This window comes from Diceros bicornis, chromosome 1 (genome assembly GCF_020826845.1).
Source record: "Diceros bicornis minor isolate mBicDic1 chromosome 1, mDicBic1.mat.cur, whole genome shotgun sequence".
NCBI classification, from domain to species: Eukaryota; Metazoa; Chordata; class Mammalia; order Perissodactyla; family Rhinocerotidae; genus Diceros; species Diceros bicornis.
Genome location: NC_080740.1, coordinates 53,443,707 through 53,463,735, shown reverse-complemented (window position 1 = coordinate 53,463,735; position 20,029 = coordinate 53,443,707). Strand labels below are relative to the sequence as shown.

At 36.0% G+C, this 20,029-nt stretch overlaps 1 protein-coding gene across 2 annotated transcripts in view; it reads left to right on the top strand.

Moving 5' to 3' along the window:
* The window catches only part of CDKL3 (cyclin dependent kinase like 3), a 58,464-nt gene extending 38,676 nt beyond the window's left edge, over positions 1–19,788 (top strand). Inside the window, exons 1-8 of one of the 2 annotated variants that reach the window (XM_058540438.1) lie at positions 8,103–8,330; positions 11,135–11,223; positions 13,367–13,520; positions 13,627–13,955; positions 15,108–15,201; positions 16,460–16,622; positions 17,413–17,507; positions 19,599–19,788. In XM_058540438.1, the coding sequence (XP_058396421.1) occupies positions 8,223–8,330; positions 11,135–11,223; positions 13,367–13,520; positions 13,627–13,955; positions 15,108–15,201; positions 16,460–16,622; positions 17,413–17,507; positions 19,599–19,631 (1,065 nt within the window). In that variant the 5' untranslated portion in view covers positions 8,103–8,222 and the 3' untranslated portion in view covers positions 19,632–19,788. Of the gene's footprint in view, positions 1–8,102; positions 8,331–11,134; positions 11,224–13,366; positions 13,521–13,626; positions 13,956–15,107; positions 15,202–16,459; positions 16,623–17,412; positions 17,508–19,598 lie in introns of those variants that run through there. The other variant, XM_058540446.1, reaches the window with a different exon arrangement.
* The last annotated feature ends 241 nt before the right edge of the window (positions 19,789–20,029 follow it).

Sequence of the window (20,029 nt, the reverse complement as noted above, 5' to 3'; positions counted from 1 at the left end):
TGGGAAATTCACATAAATTATAATACAGTTTTAGGAAATTACTTTAATGTAACTCCAAAAGGATTTGTAAGTAATGTTATCGGTTGATAGTTACTATATTTCTCTGTCTTTATATCTTTAATTCAGAAAAATTAAAATTTATAGATTGTTAGAACTGAAAGCCCCCCTAGGATAATCCTCTTCATTATTTTTAGTTTATCCAAATTTTAATGATAATTAGGGATAAACTTGAAAAATTCTAAGGATTTACCATGTTTATCACCACCTTTTAATAGCCAGTCTACCCAAGTTAGGGATGTGTTCCTTGTACAGTGGATCCTAAGGTATCTACAAGGCATTGGCAGCTGCAGTTTTAATGTTGTTTGAAGATATGCCAAGGCCAAAATTCACCTTGAATTGGGAGAAAATAAAAACATTATATAGTGCTTTTTAATTATTTTAAAATTTAAATTTCATTTCAAACTAGGTAATAAATAATACCAGCATACCTAGTACAAAATTAAAAGGTAAGAGAATTTACTGTGAAAAGTAAATCTGCTTCTATTTGTTTTCCCTATTCAGCCAATTTCCTTTCCCAGGGTCAACTAAGGTATCTTATTTCTTTTTTTTTTTAAAGATTTTATTTATTTATTTTTTCCCCCCAAAGCCCCAGTAGATAGTTGTATGTCATAGCTGCACATCCCTCTAGTTGCTGTATGTGGGACGCGGCCTCAGCATGGCTGGAGAAGCGGTGGGTTGGTGTGCGCCCGGGACCCGAACCCGGGCCGCCAGCAGCGGAGCGCACGCACTTAACCACTAAGCCACAGGGCCGGCCCAAGGTATCTTATTTCTAATGAACAGCTCTTAAAAAAAAAATGGTGACCTAAATTTCAAAGCAAGTATAGTATAGTGTTTATAAGAAGGGGCTCTGAAATCACATAGACTACGTTTAAAACCCATCTCTGTCACTAATTAGCTCTGTAACCTTGGGCAAGTCACGTAATCTCTGTGCCTCAGTTTACTGGGCCATAAAACAACATTAACAGTATTTATTTTCTGGGGCTGGAGGATTAAATGAGGTAGTGGTGGAAATGTTCTTAGCACAGGGCCTTGAACAAACTGTCAACAAATGTTGTTAATGTTAATTATTGTTGCTGTTATTTAGATAATCCTAATCATATGATATGTAACATCTATAACTATTCTCGAAGGAAAAAAATTATTTCATTGGTACCTGGAGAGAACTAGAGTTTATTGAGGATCCGATTTGTTTACTACATTTTCAGTTTAATTTCTTTTTTTTCATTTCATAGTTTTAATTATACAAAGAATACATAATGATTATAGAAAAAGTAGAAAATGCATGATAAACAAAAAGGAGAAGTTAAGATTTTCCCAACTCTCACAATACAGAAGAAATTACTATTAACATTTTGGTCTGTATACTTCTAGACTTTCCCCAACCAAATATGTGTGTAGAAATTTATGTTTTTTAAAAGATGTCATACTTTACGCACTGTTATGTAACCTGTTTATTTTCACTTAGCACTATATTATAAACACACTACCATGTCAATAAATATGGAAATACATCATAATTCTCAATGGTTGCATAGTATTTCATTGTATGAATATACGATAGTTTATTTAACGAATTTTGCAATTTTGGACATTTGTTTTCAGATTTTTTCCCTCACTATTGTTAAAGATGTTACAGTGAACATCTTTTATATATGTCTTTATGAACTTGTTTTATTATTTGATGAGGATAAATTCATAGAAGAGTGATTAGTGGGCCAAAGGGTTTACACTTTATAGAATTTTTGATATGTTTTGCAATTTTTTTCTCCAGAAAGGTTTCACTGATTTACACTCAGGTACTCTCAAGTAGCATTGGATATAAATTCTCAATCTCAATCCAGCATTGAATATTATAATCTTTAAAATATTTGCCAATTTAATAAGCTAGAAATAGTATCTTTTTTTAAATGGCACTTACATCATTACAGGAAAGGTTGTACATTTTACTAATATTAATTGGTCATTTGTAGTTTTTATTTTAAGAATCCTTAACCTATTTTTCTTTTTTTTCTAACTATTTTATTTTTTTCTGTTTTTACACTTTTTTATTTTTTATTTATTTTTAAATTTTTTGTTTATTGCAGTAACATTGGTTTATAACATTGTATAAATTTCAGGTGTACATCATTATACTTCTATTTCTGCATAGATTACATCATGTTCACCACCCAAATACTAATTACAACCCATCACCACACACATGTGCTAAATTATCCCTTTCGCCCTCCTCCCTCCCCCTTCCCCTCTGGTAACCACCAATCCAATCTCTGTCTCTATGTGTTTGTTTATTGTTGTTATTATCTACTACTTAATGAAGGAAATCATACGGTATTTGACCTTTTCCCTCTGACTTATTTCACTTTGCATAATACCCTCAATGTCCATCCATGTTGTCACAAATGGCTGGATTTCATCGTTTCCTGTGGCTGAGTAGTATTCCATTGTGTATATATACCACATCTTCTTTATCCATTCATCCCTTGATGGGCACTTAGGTTGCTTCCAAGTCTTGGCTATTGTGAATAACGCTGCAATGAACACAGGGGTGCATGTATCTTTACGCATTGGTGTTTTCAAGTTCTTTGGATAAATACCCAGCAGTGGAATAGCTGGATCATATGGTAGTTCTATCGTTGATTTTTTGAGGAATCTCCATACTGTTTTCCATAGTGGCTGCACCAGTTTGCACTCCCACCAGCAGTGTCTGAGAGTTCCCTTCTGTCCACATCCTCTCCAACACATGTTGTTTCCTGTCTTGTTAATTATAGCCATTCTGACGGGTGTGAGGTGATATCTCATTGTAGTTTTGATTTGCATTTCCCTGATAGTGATTTTGAACATCATTTCATGTGTCTGTTGGCCATCTGTATATCTTCTTTGGAGAAATGTCTGTTCAGGTCTTTTGCCCATTTTTTAATTGGGTTGTTAGTTTTTTTGTTGTTGAGATGCATGAGTTCTTTATATATTTTGGAGATTAACTCCTTATCAGATGTATGGTTTGCAAATATCTTCTCCCAATTGTTAGGTTGTCTTTTCGTTTTGTTAATGGTTTCCTTTGCTGTGCAGAAGCTTTTTAGTTTGATGTAGTCCCATTTCTTTATTTTTTCTATTGTTTCTCTTGCCCCGTCAGACATGGTGCTTGAAAATATGTTGCTAAGACCAATGTTGAAGAGCATACTGCCTATGTTTTCTTCTAGAAGTTTCATAGTTTCAGGTCTTACATTCAAGTCTTTAATCCATTTGGAGTTAATTTTTGTGTATGGTGTAAGGTAAGGGTCTACTTCCATTTTTTTGCATATGGCTATCCAGTTTTCCCAACACCGTTTGTTGAAGAGACTTTCTTTTCTCCATTGTATGTTCTTGGCTCCTTTGTCAAAGATTAGCTGTCCATAGATGTGTGGGTTTATTTCTGGGCTTTCAATTCCATTCCATTGATCTGTGTGTCTGTTTTTGTGCCAGTACTATGCTGTTTTGGTTACTATAGCTTTGTAGTATATTTTGAAATCAGGGAGTGTGATACTTCCAGCTTTGTTCTTTTTTCTCAGGATTCCTTTAGCTGTTCGGGGTCTTTTGTTGTTCCATATAAATTTTAGGATTCTTTGTTCCATTTCTGTGAAAAATGTTGTTGGAACTTTGATAGGGATTGCATTGAATCTATAGATTGCTTTAGGAAGTATGGACATCTTAACTATGTTAATTCTTCCAATCCAAGAGCACAGAATATCTTTCCATTTCTTTGTGTCTTCTTCAATTTCTTTCAGCAATGTTTTAAAGTTTTTGGTCTATAGATCTTTCACCTCTTTGGTTAAGTTTATTCCTAGGTATTTTATTCTTTTCATTGCAATTGTAAATGGGATTGTATTCTTAATTTCTCTTTCTGCTACTTCGTTGTTAGTGTATAGAAATGCAACTGATTTTTGTATGTCGATTTTGTATCCTGCAACTTTACCGTATTCATTTATTACTTCTAACAGTTTTCTGGTGGATTCTTTAGGGTTTTCTATATATAAAATCATGTCATCTGCAAATAGTGACAGTTTCACTTCTTCCTTTCCAATTTGGATCCCTTTTATTTCTTTCTCTTGCCTTATTTCTGTGGCTAGGACTTCCAGTACTATGTTAAATAGGAGTGGTGACAGTGGGCATCCTTGTCTGGTTCCTGTTCTTAGAGGGATAGCTTTCAGTTTTTCACCATTGAGGATGATATTAGCTGTTTGTCATATATGGCCTTTATTATGTTGAGGTACTTTCCTTCTGTCCCCATTTTATTCAGAGTTTTTATCATAAATGGATGCTGTATCTTGTCAAATGCTTTCCCTGCGTCTATTGAGATGATCATGTGATTTTTATTCTTCATTTTAATAATGTGGTGTATTATGTTGATTGATTTGCGAATGTTGAACCATCCCTGCGTACCTGGAATAAATCCCACTTGATATGGTGTATAATCTTTTTAATGTATTGTTGTATGCGATTTGCTAGTATTTTGTTGAGGATTTTTGCATCGATGTGCATCAGTGATATTAGCCTGTAATTTTCTTTTTTTTTGTGTGTTGTCCTTGTCTGGTTTTGGTATCAGGGTAATGTCGGCATCATAGAATGAGTTAGGGAGCTTCTGCCCCTCCTCAATTTTTTGGAAGAGTTTGAGAAGGATAGGTATTAAGTCTTCTTTGAATGTTTGGTAGAATTCACCAGGGAAGGCGTCTGGTCCTGGACTTTTATTTTTGGGGAGGTTAGTGATTACTGTTTCGATCTCCTTACTGGTGATTGGTCTATTCAAATTCTCTATTTCTTCTTGATCCAGTTTTGGAAGGTTGTATGATTCTAAGAATTTATCCATTTCTTCCAGATTGTCGAATTGGTTGGCATATAGCTTTTCATAGTATTCTCTTATAATCTTTTATATTTCTGAGGTGTCTGTTGTAATTTCTCCTCTTTCATTTCTGATTTTACTTATTTTGCCTTCTCTCTTTTTTTCTTGGTGAGTCTAGCTAAAGGTTTGTCAATTTTGTTTATTTTTTCAAAGAACCAGCTCTTGGTTTCATTAATTTTTTCTATTGTTTTTTTAGTCTCTATTTCATTTATTTCTGCTCTGATTTTTATTATTTCCCTTCTTCTACTGATTTTGGGCTTTGTTTGTTCTTTTTCCAGTTCCTTTAGGTGCATTGTTAGATTGTTTATTTGAGATTTTTCTTGTTTGTTGAGATAGGCCTGTATTGCAATAAACTTCCCTCTTAGAACCGCTTTTGCTGTATCCCATAAATTCTGGCATGTCGTATTTTCATTTTCATTTGTCTCCAGGTATTTTTTGATTTCTTCTTTTATTTCTTTGTTGACCCAGTCGTTGTTCAGTAGCATTTTGTTTAATCTCCACGTATTTGTGGCTTTTCTGATTTTCTTCCTATAGTTGATTTCTAGTTTCATACTGTTGTGGTCAGAAAAGATGCTTGGTATTATTTCAATCTTTTTAAATTTATGGTGATTCGTTTTGTGGCCTAATATGTGATCAATCCTGGAGAATGTTCCATGTGCATTTGAAAAGAACGTATATTCTTCAGTTTTTGGATGGAATGCTCTGTATATATCTACTAGGTCCATCTGTTCTAGTGTGTCATTTAAGGCCAATGTTTCCTTATTGATCTTCTGTTTGGATGATCTATCCGTTGGTGTAAGTGGAGTGTTAAAGTCCCCTACTGTTATTGTGTTACTGTCTATTTCTGTTTTTATGTCTGTTCATAATTGCTTTATATATTTAGGTGCACCTACATTGGGTGCGTAGATATTTACAAGTGTTATATCCTCTTGTTGGATTGTTCCCTTGATCATTATGTAATGCCCTTCTTTGTCTCTTTTTACAGTTTTTGTTTTAAAGTCTATTTTGTCTGATATGAGTACTGCTACCCCAGCTTTCTTTTCATTGCCTTTTGCGTGGAGTATCTTTTTCCATCTCTTCACTTTCAGTTTGTGAGTGTCTTTAGATCTGAAATGTGTCTCTTGTATGCAGCATATATATAGGTCTTGGTGTTTTATCCAATCAGCCACCCTATACCTTTTAATTGGAGCATTTAGTCCATTGACGTTTAAAGTAGCTATTGATAAGTATGTACTTACTGCCATTTTTTAACTTTTTTTCTCAGTGTTTTAGTAGTCCTTCTCTGTTCCTTTCTTCTTCCATACAGAATTGATGGTCTCTTTAGTTTGACCTCTGTCTGAAAGCTCCACTCTTTAACTCCCCTCCTCCCTGCTTTTATGTTTTTGATATCATATCTAACCTCTTTTTTGTGCATTTGTATCCATTGCCCTCTTATCATGGAAATAGATAATTTTTACTATTTGTGGTCTTCTCTTTTCCTCTTAAATCAGTCCCTTTAACATTTCTTGTAGCACTGGTTTCTTGGCGACAAACTCCTTTAATTTTTGCTTGTCTGGGAAATTTTTGATCTCTCCTTCCATTTTGAATGATAATCATGCTGGGTAGAGTATTCTTGGTTGTAAGTTTTTTCCTTTTAGCACTTTAAATATATTGTGCCACTCTCTTCTAGCCTGTAAGGTTTCTGCTGAGAAGTCAGCTGATAGCCTTATGGGGTTTCCTTTGTATGTAACTAGTCTCTCTCTGGCAGCTTTTAGGATTCTCTCTTTATCTTTAATTCTGGACATTTTGATTATGATGTGTCTTTGTGTGGTCCTCTTTGGGTTTATCTTGTTTGGGGCTCTCTGTGCTTCCTGTACCTGGATGTCTGTTTCCTTCCTTAGGTTAGGGAAGTTTTCATTTATTATTTCTTGAAATAGATTCTCTGCCCCTTTGTCTCGCTCTTCTCCTTCCGGGACACCTATAACACGGATGTTAGTGCGCTTGATGTTGTCCCAGAGGTCTCTTAGACTGTCCTCACTCTTTTTAATTCTTTTCTCTTTTACCTGTTCAGCTTGGGTAATTTCTTCTAGTCTTTCGTCCAGCTTTCAGATCCGTTCTTCTGTATCCTCTACTCTGATTTTGAGTCCCTCTAGCGAATTTTTCATTTCCAGTATGGTATTCTTCATTTCTGATTGGTTCTTTTTTATATCTTCCATTTCTTTGTTGACATTCTCGCTGAGTTCATCTATTCTTCTCTCCACATCAGTGAGCATCCTTAACACTCTTAGTTTGAACTCCCTGTTGGGTAGGTTGCTCATTTCTGTTTCACTTAGTTCCTCCTCTGGAGTTTTGTCCTGTTCCCTTACTTGGAATGTATTCCTTTACCTCCTCATTTTGCCTCTTTCCCTCTGTTTGTGTCTACGTATTAGGTAGGTCAGATACGTCTCCTGCTCTTGGATAGGTGACCTTATACAAGTGATGCTTTAGGAGTCCTGCAGTGTGCTTCCCTCAGTTCTCAATGTTCCAGGGGTGACCCCTATGTGGGCTACGTGTGTCCTTCTGTTGTGGCCTGTTTGCTCTCCCTGTATGCGTCCAGGTAGGCCGAGTTATGCTCCTGGTCAGCTGTTGTAATCCTCAACTGTTTGTAGCTGTTGTGGGCCCTTCAGTCTCTTTATTAGGTGTGGGGAGCCCCAGCTCAGTTGGCTGCAAGTTCTAATACCAGGTTTGTGTTGCAGTATTTCTTTTAAGTGAGTAGGCCCCCAGCGTGGCTGGTTGTTAGGCTTGGGGCCTTACAATTGCTATAAGCCTCCAGCCTTTAGGTCTCTTGTCAGCTCTCTGAGGATTGCAGCTGTGTGGGGCTGGCCTCAGGCACAGGAGCACCCAATTGTTTCAGGCTTTGGAAGGTGGGGCAAACCCCCTATGTGGGTCTTTGAGAAGCACAAGTCTTCTGCAGCTGACAAGCCCTGCCGCCCACAGGTCCACACACACAGTCAACACAGTCCTGCCCCATGTGTGCGCCCCAACCTCCCGAAGCGGACCCAGTCTCTCCACGGCGGGAGCCCCACACACTCCACCACGGCCCCACACTCTCCACCCGCTCCTTGTGCATGCCCTGCCCCACTGAAGTCGCTCCGTTGCCAGGCTGCAGAGAATCCAGTCACCAATCTATGCAGGCCCACATGTTGCCTGAGGTCTTGTTGTTGGGTGGGGCCAGTCTCTAGGGTGGGCTGCCTGCCTGGCTGAGCTGGATTAAATCGGTGCTCTAGTGGGTGGGGCAGACCTGGGCTAGCAGGCCCCAGGGAGAACTCCAATGGCGTCTGTGTCAGCATGCCCACACCAGGCCACAACAATGGCCGCCGCCAATGTCCCAGTCCCTGGAGAGGTCTCACCTCTACGAGATGCACTCAGGGCCTATCAGGTGAGTCTCTTTTCACCAAAGCACTATTCACCTTTCTTTCTGGTGATTTTAGGATGCTTTCTGAAATGGGAGAGTTTGCAAGCGGGCCCTTTAAGAGACGGTTTTAATTTCTTTGTGAACCAGGTTTTCTGGGGGTACTCCCCAATGTTTTAGTAGCAGGCAAAGTCAGATATTATGCCACTGGTCTCGATTGTGCTGGGTCCACAAAATGCGTACAGTGGGGGCGCTCCATTGCTCAGGGCCCCGCGCCTCCAGGGAGGGCTGCGTACCTGTGGGCTGCTCCCGTACCTGTGGGCTGCTCCCAGAGGGCAGTGAAACTGGCGGCTTGTGAAGGCCGCGTTTTTTTCTCTCCAGAAGGGAGTTTCTGCCTCTTCCACCTCAATTAGGATTGTCCTTTGTTGCAGGAGTTCCTCTTATCCAGTTTTCAGTTCTGTCTCAGGGGTAATTTTTCCACGAGTAGTTGTAAATTGGCTGTGTCTGTGGGAGGAGGTGAGTTCAGAGTCTGCTATGCTGCCATCTTGACTTCTCTCTCCTATTTTTCAATTAGAGTATTTTTTTCACTTTGATTTGTAAAATAGTCTTTTGTCTTATATTTTGTAAATACTTTTTTCAACTTGAATAATCCAGTGATTTGGAACGCCACATTAATCAGATAAAATGTTTATATGTGCTTGAGTCTGTTTCTGTTTCGTTGATTTCTCTCTTTATTCTGGTATGAACACCATGTTGATTGATTATTGTAACTTTAAAATACATCTTAATATCTGGGGTAGAGCATGTATTTTTTTCCTAGATTTAAATTTTCTAAACAACTTTATCATGATTTAATTTATATACAGTAAACTACACATACTTAAAGTGTACAATTTGATGACTTTTGGTAGGTGTCTATACCCGTGAAATCACCACCACAATCAAGATACCTAACATTTCCATCAATCCCCCAAATGTCCTCATTTCCTTTTGCAATCCGTCTTTCCCTCCATTCCCGTTCCCAAACAACCACCGATTTGGTTTCTGTCACTGTAGATTAGTTTACGTTTTCTAGAATTGCATATAAATGGAATCACACAGTATGTACTCTTTTGTGTCTGCCTTCTTTAACTCAGTTTTATGGTTGAGAGATTCATTCATGTTTTTGCGTGTATCAGTAGTTTGTTCCTTTTTATTGCTGTGTATCCATTGTATGGACATATTACAATTTTTTCATCTGTTCCCCTGTTTTGGGTTGTTTCCTATTTTTGGCTATTACATATAAAATTTCCATGAACATTCATCATTCATGTACAAGTCTTTATATAGATGTATATTTTTATTTCTCTTGGGTAAATATCTAAGAGTGGAATGGTGGGTTTAAGGTATGTGTATGTTTAATTTTTAAAGAAACTGCCAGTCTATTTCTCAAAGTATCATATTTTACATTTTCCAAACTAGGGCATGTATTTAAAGTTTCGGAATTATATATTATTCACAGAAGGACTAATTTGTCTGCCTCGAATAGGCTATGACTTAGGCAGAACTTTTAGCACTTTTCTTATTAAGTTTTATTGATGGATTACTATTATGTTCTAAAATAAGCACATATTTTTAGCTAGTTGCAGTTTTAAGGATCTGGGTATTCCCACATCATAAAGTAGATAATGGACTCAATTTCACTTTGTGAGTCATTATTTTTTATTGTGGTAAAAAACACATAACATGAAATCTACCCTCTTACTAAATTTTAAAATGTACAGTATTGTTAACTATATTCATGTTGCTGTATAGCAGATCTCTACAACTTTCTCTGTGAATCACTTTAAACATATACATTTTGAAATAAAAGTGTAATATTATATGCAATTACCTTGGATTTTCTGGATTTTAATTTTAGCTCTTCTATGTATGAGATCTTAGACAAATTACTTGACCTCTTTGGGCCTCAGTCTTCTCATTTGTACAATGGGGATAATAATAATACCTACCTTGTAGGGTTGTTGTTGGGATTAAGTAATAGGAAAAGGCTAGATAGAGTGTTACGTGGCACACAGTAAGCATCAGTAAAAGTTACCTATTATTATTATGTTTTGCCTTCTTTTTAGAGGAAGAAAGAGAATTATAAAGGAAATAGCTTTTATTTGAATTCTATCTTTAATATTTTGATTAAAGAAATGTGTTCTAATTATAGTTATTTAATTATATATAGATTCATTATGTGCAACTTATTATCCAAAACTCTTCCTTCCACTGTCTGTTTTTTATTTTGTGGGCTTTTTTTTGGTTGTTTCTCTACTTAGTTGAAGAACTCTTAAGGTAGGGAAACAGAAAAGAAGTGTTCTAATAATGGATTATTGAAAGATTTGGGGGCTTGAATATTTGTGAAATTGTATTATGACATAGAAAGAGTGCTGGATTAGGAATCAGACTATGAGTTAAAATTCTATTTTGGCAAATCACTAATTGTGCTTCTAGCTCTGTAAAGTGGAAATGATAATCTATGAACTTTCCACCTGACAGGGTTGATAAGAGGATCAAAATGAGCTAGTTAATTTTTGCCAGCTCCAGCAGAAACAGATTGACTTCTGTTTTGGCCAGAATCATAGGACATTTAACCTGTAATAATGCTTTACATGTACAAATTTCTTAGGAAAATAAATGGTCAGAATTCACTGTCAGAAATTCCTGAGGTCTAATTTAATCTTTTCAAGAACGCTTTTAGCTCTGGGTACTTAATTTCTTCTACATTTGTCAAATAAATTTAATTTTTACCTTATGGAGCTCTGTTAAGAGCTTACTTAACATTAGAATCTTTTTTCATTTTCTAGGCTTGTTTACAAATTGATCCTGCTGAGCGGATATCGTCTACTGAACTTTTGCATCATGAGTATTTTACAAGAGATGGATTTATTGAAAAGTAAGCATTTTGAGTGAGTGTGGAATTTTTAGTATTTTGTATTAGGTAATTTTACTAGCACGAGAATTGCTACAGAGGTTAACGTTACACAACAGAAAAATTCAATTTAACAAAAACTTACTGAGTTCCTGTATATGGTAGACTCACAGGTGTCATGATGAAAATTTTGATAATAAAAATAATTACGGTTAACATTTATTACACAGTTACTATGTCCTAGGCAGTGCGCTAAGTTCTTTACACACATTTTCAATGGTCATCATAGGCCAGAGATAACATTAAATAAACAATCGTTACTTTTTAGCTTTATTCCCATTTGGACCTCTGACTCAGAATAGTCTGGTCTTTTTCTGATAGGATCTCAGATTTATATATTATAATTAGCATTCATTTCCAAAATGATTTTTTTCTCTGCTTTACTTATTCTCTACTGCAATGCCTGTTGTCTTGTTCTCCCCACCAAATTGGAAGTTCCCTGAAAACAGGGACCATGCCTCTTAAAGCTTTTCTGTGTTCCATCTTGTATATATAATATACAATGACAATGTAGATTCATAAGTCAGCCATACTTCTAAAAAAGCTACCATTTTCTGTTTGGGCTTTGAAAGAAACAGGAAAGGTTTCTCATTAATTACCAAATCATTCAGTTAGACTTTAGATATGAGGTCAGAAAGATGGACATCAATTAAAAATGTGATGGAGTTGAGATCAGTCATGGAGAAGTCCAGGAACTGCCATTGAAGATAGACTAAATAGAAAAAGGCAAAGAAAAAAGAATCCTTGAGAGTAACTAGAACTTCAGGCATTTCAGGAATTTTAATCTATAACAAAAAATGAGAAGACGATATATTGAAAGTGCCATTGGTGAAAAGTGCCAGTTGATGAATAAAAATGTTGCTTCATGTCCATTCTACGTTGACTAGGTTGATTTCTCTTGGGTATTTAGATATTAGGATTTTACTATTGTGGGGTAAAAGTTCTTGGGTTCCAATTGTCATAACTTCAGAAAATGTTTGGGGAGGACCTTTGCCTTCCGTAAGAAGCCTCTTCTTTTGTCGACTTTCTGCAATGCAAGGGAGTTTTAGCAGAAGTGTGACATTTTCTTATTCAACCAAACTAATCACACTGGTTATTTTCTTCATCTCCTCTCACTACCCTTTACTAGACATGTGCCCTGCACAGCACTGGCAAGACTGGGCTGAACTAGGGAAGGATTCATTCATGGAGTGATGTTTTAAAATTTCTCCAGGGGCCAGCCCGGTGGGATAGTGGTTAAGTTCCCGTGCTCCGCTTCGGCAGCCTGGGGTTCGCGGGTTCGGATCCTGGGCGCAGACATATGCTCTGGTTATCAAGCCATGCTGTGGCGGCATCCCGTATAAATTAGAGGAAAATGGGCCCGCATGTTAGCCCAGGGCCAGTCTTCCTCAGCAAAAAGAGGAGGATTGGCAATGGATGTTAGTTAGCTCAGGGCTAATCTTCCTCACAAAATAAAATAAAATAAAATAAAACTTCTCCAAATTGATAGCAACAGCTGCTTCAAGGAGGGGAACTGTGCAACTCAGGGACAGGGGTGGGAAGGGAACTTTTCAGTATAGCCTTTTGAATTTTGAGCCATGTGAATGGCTTTTCTATTCAAAAATAATTAGCGTTTTAAAAAAAGAAAGTCAAACTACAACCAAAACAACCTCCCTTCAATATTTATGTATTCTGTTACCTTTTGTACTGAAAATATTTCTCTAGAGTAAGATTTCAGAAACTAGTTAGTTTATCTTTTAAGTACTGTTACTTTAAAGAACCACAAAAAGGACAAAATGGCCTGAGTATTCCTTGAAAAGGATAGTGTATTTATCAAAATTAAAAGCAATACTTTTATTGAATAAAGTTTGCATCACAAAAGGAATCTAATTCATATAAGTCTATTTTGTAAAAGTTTTATATAGTAAATTCCCTTGGCAAAATTTTTCAAAGATGTATCTTTACCAAGCAGCGATTTGTATTAGCTGAATATTGTGCCATCTCTTAGTTATTGATGACTTATTTATGGTGTAGTTGCAATGTAAATTAATTGATTAAATGGTCTATTAAAGATAAAATTATCTACATAAAGAAAGAGATTATTGGTTTATATTCCTTGTTTTATCAGATTCATACCAGAGCTGAGAGCTAAATTACTACAAGAAGCAAAAGTCAACTCGTTCATAAAGCCAAAAGAGAATTCTAAAGCAAATGAACTTATGAAAAATGAAAGAAAAACAATTTATACCAATACATTGCTAAGTACTTCAGTTTTGGGAAAGGTAAAAACTGGTTTTCTTTTTAGCCAGTATAACTATATTATAGTTAGCACTGTAGTGATAAAAATAACTGTTCTTCTGACTCAGATTTTGGGTATATCTATTCCAGGAAATGGAAAAAGAGAAAAAGCCCAAGGAGATCAAAGTTAGAGTTATTAAAGTCAAAGGAGGAAAAGGAGATATCTTAGAACCGAAAAAGACAGAGTGTGAAGGTAGACATTGTCAACAGGATGCAATTGAAAATGCTCTTACCATGTCTCAAGATACAAAACCTGTAATCAATGAACCACCAAACCCTGTCAATCCCAGCACTAACTCTAATGGCATGAAAGACAATCCACATGCTGCAGGTAGTGTGATGATGCCACCCATCAATTTAACTAGCAGTAATTTGATGGCTTTAAATCCCAATTCAAATCTCTCCCACTCCAATTCAAGGTGAGTTCTAACAGAAAAAAGACAGAAGGAAATGGACCTAAGTAATACAATGTTCTTATATAACGGTATTTCAAAGAATCAAGTTCATAGTATCTGTATATAAACTGAATTTGAAGATTTACTGAAATTATAATCATATAATGGGCCATTAGTGAGTGCTTCTTATGAATGCTATAGAAGAAATGAACTTTTCTTAGATATATAGATGCTTAATTTTTCACTAATGCCTTTTGGAAGAACCTCATTTAAAAAAAAAAAAAAGACCCTCAGCAAAATTTCTTCCCATTTAAAGAGAAAAAAGGTGATATGACCTAAGTTCTGGTATTGATGTGCCTTGGTATAACAAAGTAAGCTTTATTTCTGTATCGTAGCAAATTCTCTAAATGGAGAAAGGAGTGTTGAAAATAATCTTTTACGGTCAAATAGCCTTTCAAGGTCAAATATTTTGGGACAAAAACAGCACATTGAGTTTTAGATTTAGCTACTGATAAAGATTGAGAGTTTGGTACCATGAGTCTGGTTAATCAAGGGCAGTGTGATGGATGGCAAGGGTGTGTCTAGCAAGGCATCAGGGCTGGTTCTAAATTTAGGGAAACTATGAATCTAGGTGTGGAAGGAGACCCGGTTCAATATCCCAAGCTCATCCCAGCAGACTGGCTTGGGTGATAAGTTGTAAAGCTTAGTGGTCTGCAGAGGTGGGCAAGTGGACATATCTGTGTCAGTCCAAAGGTACAATAGTCTACAGACAGCAAGATCCTAATTGTTCTTCAGGTGACCCCAAAACCATGGTTACAATAACCGTGTTGTGAACCAGCCTTGGACAGCAAGCTCAGAAATTCAGAAAACCAGTAGTTAAGAGATCCAGGTTCAGAACAGATCAAAGGGACCAAGTAGGTGTGCTGGAGTAATGCCACAACATGGTTGTCACCACTGATGTTAGCCATAAGTGAGTTGTTCCCTGCTCTGTTTTTACCTCTCAAGTTGTTCCCTGTCTCTGTTTTTACAAGCAATTGGCACCTAAGAACTGACAATTGCATTTTGGCACTCAGTGTTCGAACAGTAGACTTCCATGGTATAATTTATTCATTACTGAAGGTAAAACAAGCACTTTTGGGGAGTTCTAATAACTTCTCATTCATTTTTAAATAATAGGTTAACTGAAAGAGCGAAAAAGAGACGTACTTCTTCACAGCCTATTGGACAAGTTATATCTAATAGCAGGCCAGAGGATACAGGTCCCACTCAAGTAAGGCAAGAAGCTAGTCATTAAAATATGGCCTCTTTCAACATTATCCCCCAAACCCTTGTCCTTTTCTCTGTCTTAGGGCCTCTAACGTTTTTAAAAAACATGGTTTTAGTTTCCTTTTTTTTTCCTGAGATGAAAATAGGCCATCATTTCCTTAGTGCTTTCAAAATTGTAGTTAATTTCTTATGACTTGATTTGTGTATTTAATGTTTGACTTAGGGGAAGAAAAAGTTAAGATTTTCATCTTTAAAAGCTATGAGACTTTTTGGTTTTTCACCTTCAAAAAGTGTTTTTAAGGGGCCGGCCCGGTGGCGCAAGCGGTTAAGTGCATGCGCTTGGCTGTGGCGGCACGGGGTCCGCTGGTTCGGATCCCAGGCGCGCACCGACGCACTGCTTGGCAAGCCATGCTGTGGCAGCGTCCCATATAAAGTGGAGGAAGATGCGCACAGATGTTAGCTCAGGGCCAGTCTTCTTCAGCAAAAAAAGAGGAGCATTGGCAGATGTTAGCACAGGGCTGATCTCCTCACAAAAAAGGAAAAGTTTTTAATATCTTACTTTAATCTAAAAGCAGTTGCCAAATAGACACATCTTACTTTTCACTAGAAAAAATAATGTGTGGTTCATTCCCTCATTTTTTACATAGGAAAGTAGCTTATTCAAAATTGAAGCACAGTGTTATTTATAATGAAAAATTGAAAACACAAATCCATCCAAGAGCAAGTGGCTGATTAAGCACATTAGAGTATATCCACACAGTGGGATACCACACATTACATTGTGGAAAAGTGTTCATTAACCTAGGGAAGTTTTTATCATCTGTTATCACATGGGCAAAAACAGGTAACACAAAAGTTTTTCCAGAATGCTGGATTGACAAATAATTTTTTTCCTTTGGGTTTTCCCAGTGTCCAGAGCACATCATTTTGTAAATACGAAAATAAATTATTAATAAAATGAACTGAAGCAATTTATCCAAAGCCAGAGTATAATGAATAGGATTAAAATTAAAAGTTAAGATTGTGGTTCTCTTAATCAAGACTATTATTCTCAGAGTATTCAATATACTAAAAAAAAGTTTGCTTTATGAAACTTTTATTGGAGTTTGATCTGTTTATATGTTTAACGGTATTCTATTCTACTTAATCTTGCAAAGATAGACATTGTTATACCATCCAAATGGCTAGCAATTCTAGGCTTGTCATTCAATAAGTAGTTATACTCCTTTCTTAAATTAGCTCTTGTTTATTTGTTTGCTTAGAGCCGAATGGAGAGGGGTGTATTTAATGAGCGAACGGGTCAAAGTGACCAAATGGCAAATGGAAACAAAAGGAAGCTGAATTTTTCCAGGTCTGACAGGAAAGAATTCCATTTCCCAGAATTACCTTTCACAACACAGTCTAAGGAGATGAAAGCAATGGAAGGTACACATTTGTTGCGTAGCTTTACAAATTTCCAGATGTATCTTTTACAAGACCTTTTTTGGTAATCTAACATTTTATAATGTGGTTTAGGTAGAAATAGTAAATTGCTTCAAAAGATATTTTCAGCTAATGGAGAATTTTTTTCCCATAGTCAAATAAGGGGTGAAACTTGAAGGAGATAATTTTAAAGAAGGGTTAAGAAAACTTAAAAAGGTAACATTTTCATTAGCTCAATATGGTTGAAATGTTAGAACAGTATTTGAGGAATTTGGGTTGAGTTCAGTATATGACCTGGAGTAAATCAATTTCCTACGATTTCTCCACGATTATTTGCCTATATACTAGCAGGAATGATATATGTGCTTCAGGCGTTCAAGGAGTTAGTAGATTAAGATTTATAATATGTATTGAGCTCTTAAAATGATTTTTTTAGAGTAAACGTTTCTTTGAAGAACAATGACACCTTGTGAAAAGTTAATATAATAGCAAAAATATAGTACTTGCATAGCTCAAGAGGAATTATCTGATCCACTTAACAGTTATACTCAGAATTTAAAAAAATAAATGTCTTCTTTTAATACCTGGTAGACTATTTATAAATTTATAAAACAAATCATTTATGATTGGCACATTTTACCATTACAACTCATGATTTGTTCAGTTCCTTTATAATAAGCTGAAGAACTGACTTTAATGGATATCAGAATTTCCATTTGAAACTCTTGAAAAGGAAAGTAAAATGTCAAGGCAGGAATAACAAGTTGTCCTTGTTGTATATATTTTTGAAAAGTTAAACAGATAAAAGTGCTGAAGAGGGAATCGAAGAAAGATTCATCTAAAATACCAACTTTACTTAATGTGGATCAAAATCAAGAAAAACAAGAGGTAAAACTTTTTTCTGTTTATAACTATTACTAAGGAATGCTGTTTAGAACCCTTAACTTGGTGTGTAAATTTAATTACTATTAGAAAGTTACATAAAAATTCAAAATTCTCTAGTCTTTGAACTTGAGAAACAGATCTATATTTTCCTAGAGTAATCAATTACTGAAAATTTTTAAAAGTATTTCTTGGGGTAGTGAATACCAGCCCTCATCTGACTGTTGAGTGATTAGAATATACAGTACCGAGGGAAAATAGTATCTATGTGTACTGATACCTAATACCTGATACCTAATATCGGGCAGGTAAACCATGCCAGAGGAAATGAATAATGGTATAAAAATATAGTTATACTGGCCACAAAAACATATGTATTTGTCTTTAGCCTCTTCCTTCCTGTTTTTTCTCCAATTTATTCCCCCATCTCTGCTATCCACCTGCTGTCCTATTTTCACAAAGATTTGCTCTCAGCTAGCTATCAGATAATCTTGTTGAAATGTTCCAGCCCCTACTCACCAGAGAGTCTTGAATTTTATTTGGAAATCTTGAAGCCCTCAATATCCAAATGAACACTCTGTAAAGGTGCTCTTTTAAGGGAAGGGGATTGTGCTGAGCACCCACTGAACTAAATCATATAGATGGCCTTCTTTTCTGCACACTTGTGAGGTCATCAACTTCGTTATCTCAGTTTCTTATTTTTTTAAATAAAATTGATTACATTTTTATTCATGATAAAATTAGCACATACTTAATAAGGAAATTTGAAGAAATTAGAAAAATAGGGAAATTTTGATCTGAGGCATTTTAACTAACTGTATTCAATCTCTACAACATTCAGATAAAAGAGTTAGACACTGTTAGATATATTTTCACAGTGACATTTATGCTTTATTCTTGGCCTAGGACTTTTTAAGAACTCCACAGTCCACTTTGCAGAAAAGAGATATTTTATAGATTGAACAAGAAAGCCATTAATAGTTATCTTTTAGTTCATTATAAAAAGTAATAAAGTGGCTTTGGGGCCAGCCTCATCAAGCCATCCTGTGGTGGCATCCCACATATAAAAAAAAATAGAGGAAGATGGGCACAATCTTCCCCAGCAAAAAGAGGAAGGTTGGCAACAGGTGTTAGCTCAGGACCAATCTTCCTGATTGAAAAAAAAAGTAATAAGGTGGCTTTAAACTTTTAAACTTGGGTAATTTACGGATGTCACAGCATGTTGAACAGCACACCGTTTGCACATTTTTGAATGATTGGGTGAGTTAGGACTCCTGAGTTTGGGCAGACTAGTAATGTGCTACACGTGTTTATCCCACTGTTCTATCGAAGTTCCCGGAACTAAAATTACATTTTTAGAAGGGATCTCTTAAGACAGTTCAGTCATTTTTAAAATACATAAGTAAATAGGAAGGGAAAATCCCTTCTTGCTCATATGGTGTAGAACTCCTGAAAAGAGGACGTTTTAAAGAGTGACCTTGAAACAGTTGTAGTTATTAGAAATAAGAAGAGGTCATCAATAAGGGTTGTAGTTTATTCGTACTGCCCATTCAAATGCAGTTCTGGCAAGTGACTGAAATTGCATATAAGGCTAGTCCAAACACTTTTAATAAATTAATGTCAGAATTAAGAAAATTTTGAGTTGGTAGTTTGTTATTTTAGAACACAAGAGCATATGACATGTTTTTAAAAACATAAGATAGGGAATAGCAACTTATTTGTTCTATTCTTGGCTCTGCCATTGACTTGTTTTTGAATTACCTAATCAGATCCAGGCACTTCCCAGCTGTATATTAAACTTTCTTAAGTGCATACTGAAATAGTATATACAGGAATTGAATAGACTCTATGACCTAGAGAGAAACTCTAAATTACTGCTAATGAGTGAGTTAGGCAAGAGAGAAGAGAGTCCATACAAAAGCCACCTTCAATTCTATTTCATGATGATAATGAAGAATACCTTGCTAAATAGTCTCCCTGTACCTTATAAACAACCCCCAGGTGCAAAATACAAGTACTTATCTATTGCTCTATTTCCTTAGCCAAAGACGCACTATTTCCTCAATTAAGGTCCTGTTTCTACTTTTTATAATACAGGAAATGCACAAACTGAAAGGAAGAAGCACGTGACAGATGTAGGGTAGAAAATGCAGCAGCTGAAAATTCAGGGAATCCCAGAATCACTGTATGGTTTTAAAAAAAATCCTTTTTATTAATATTACATACACAAAAATGGTGACTAGAGAATTTTACAGATATATTGTAAATTCTGTGTAGTTATGTGTATATTCACCTAAATTTGTTTTTAAATTTATTATTCTTTAAATTATTAATCTTTTCTTAATTTTAAAATTAATTTATAAAAACTGCCTGACTGGGACATCCTAATAAAACTGCAGCTTACGGTCAGTCATTTAATTTGATGACCTGGGGCCGGCCCCGTGGCTTAGCGGTTAAGTGCGTGCGCTCCGATGCAGGCTGCCCGGGTTCGGATCCTGGGCGCGCACAGACGCACTGCTTCTCCGGCC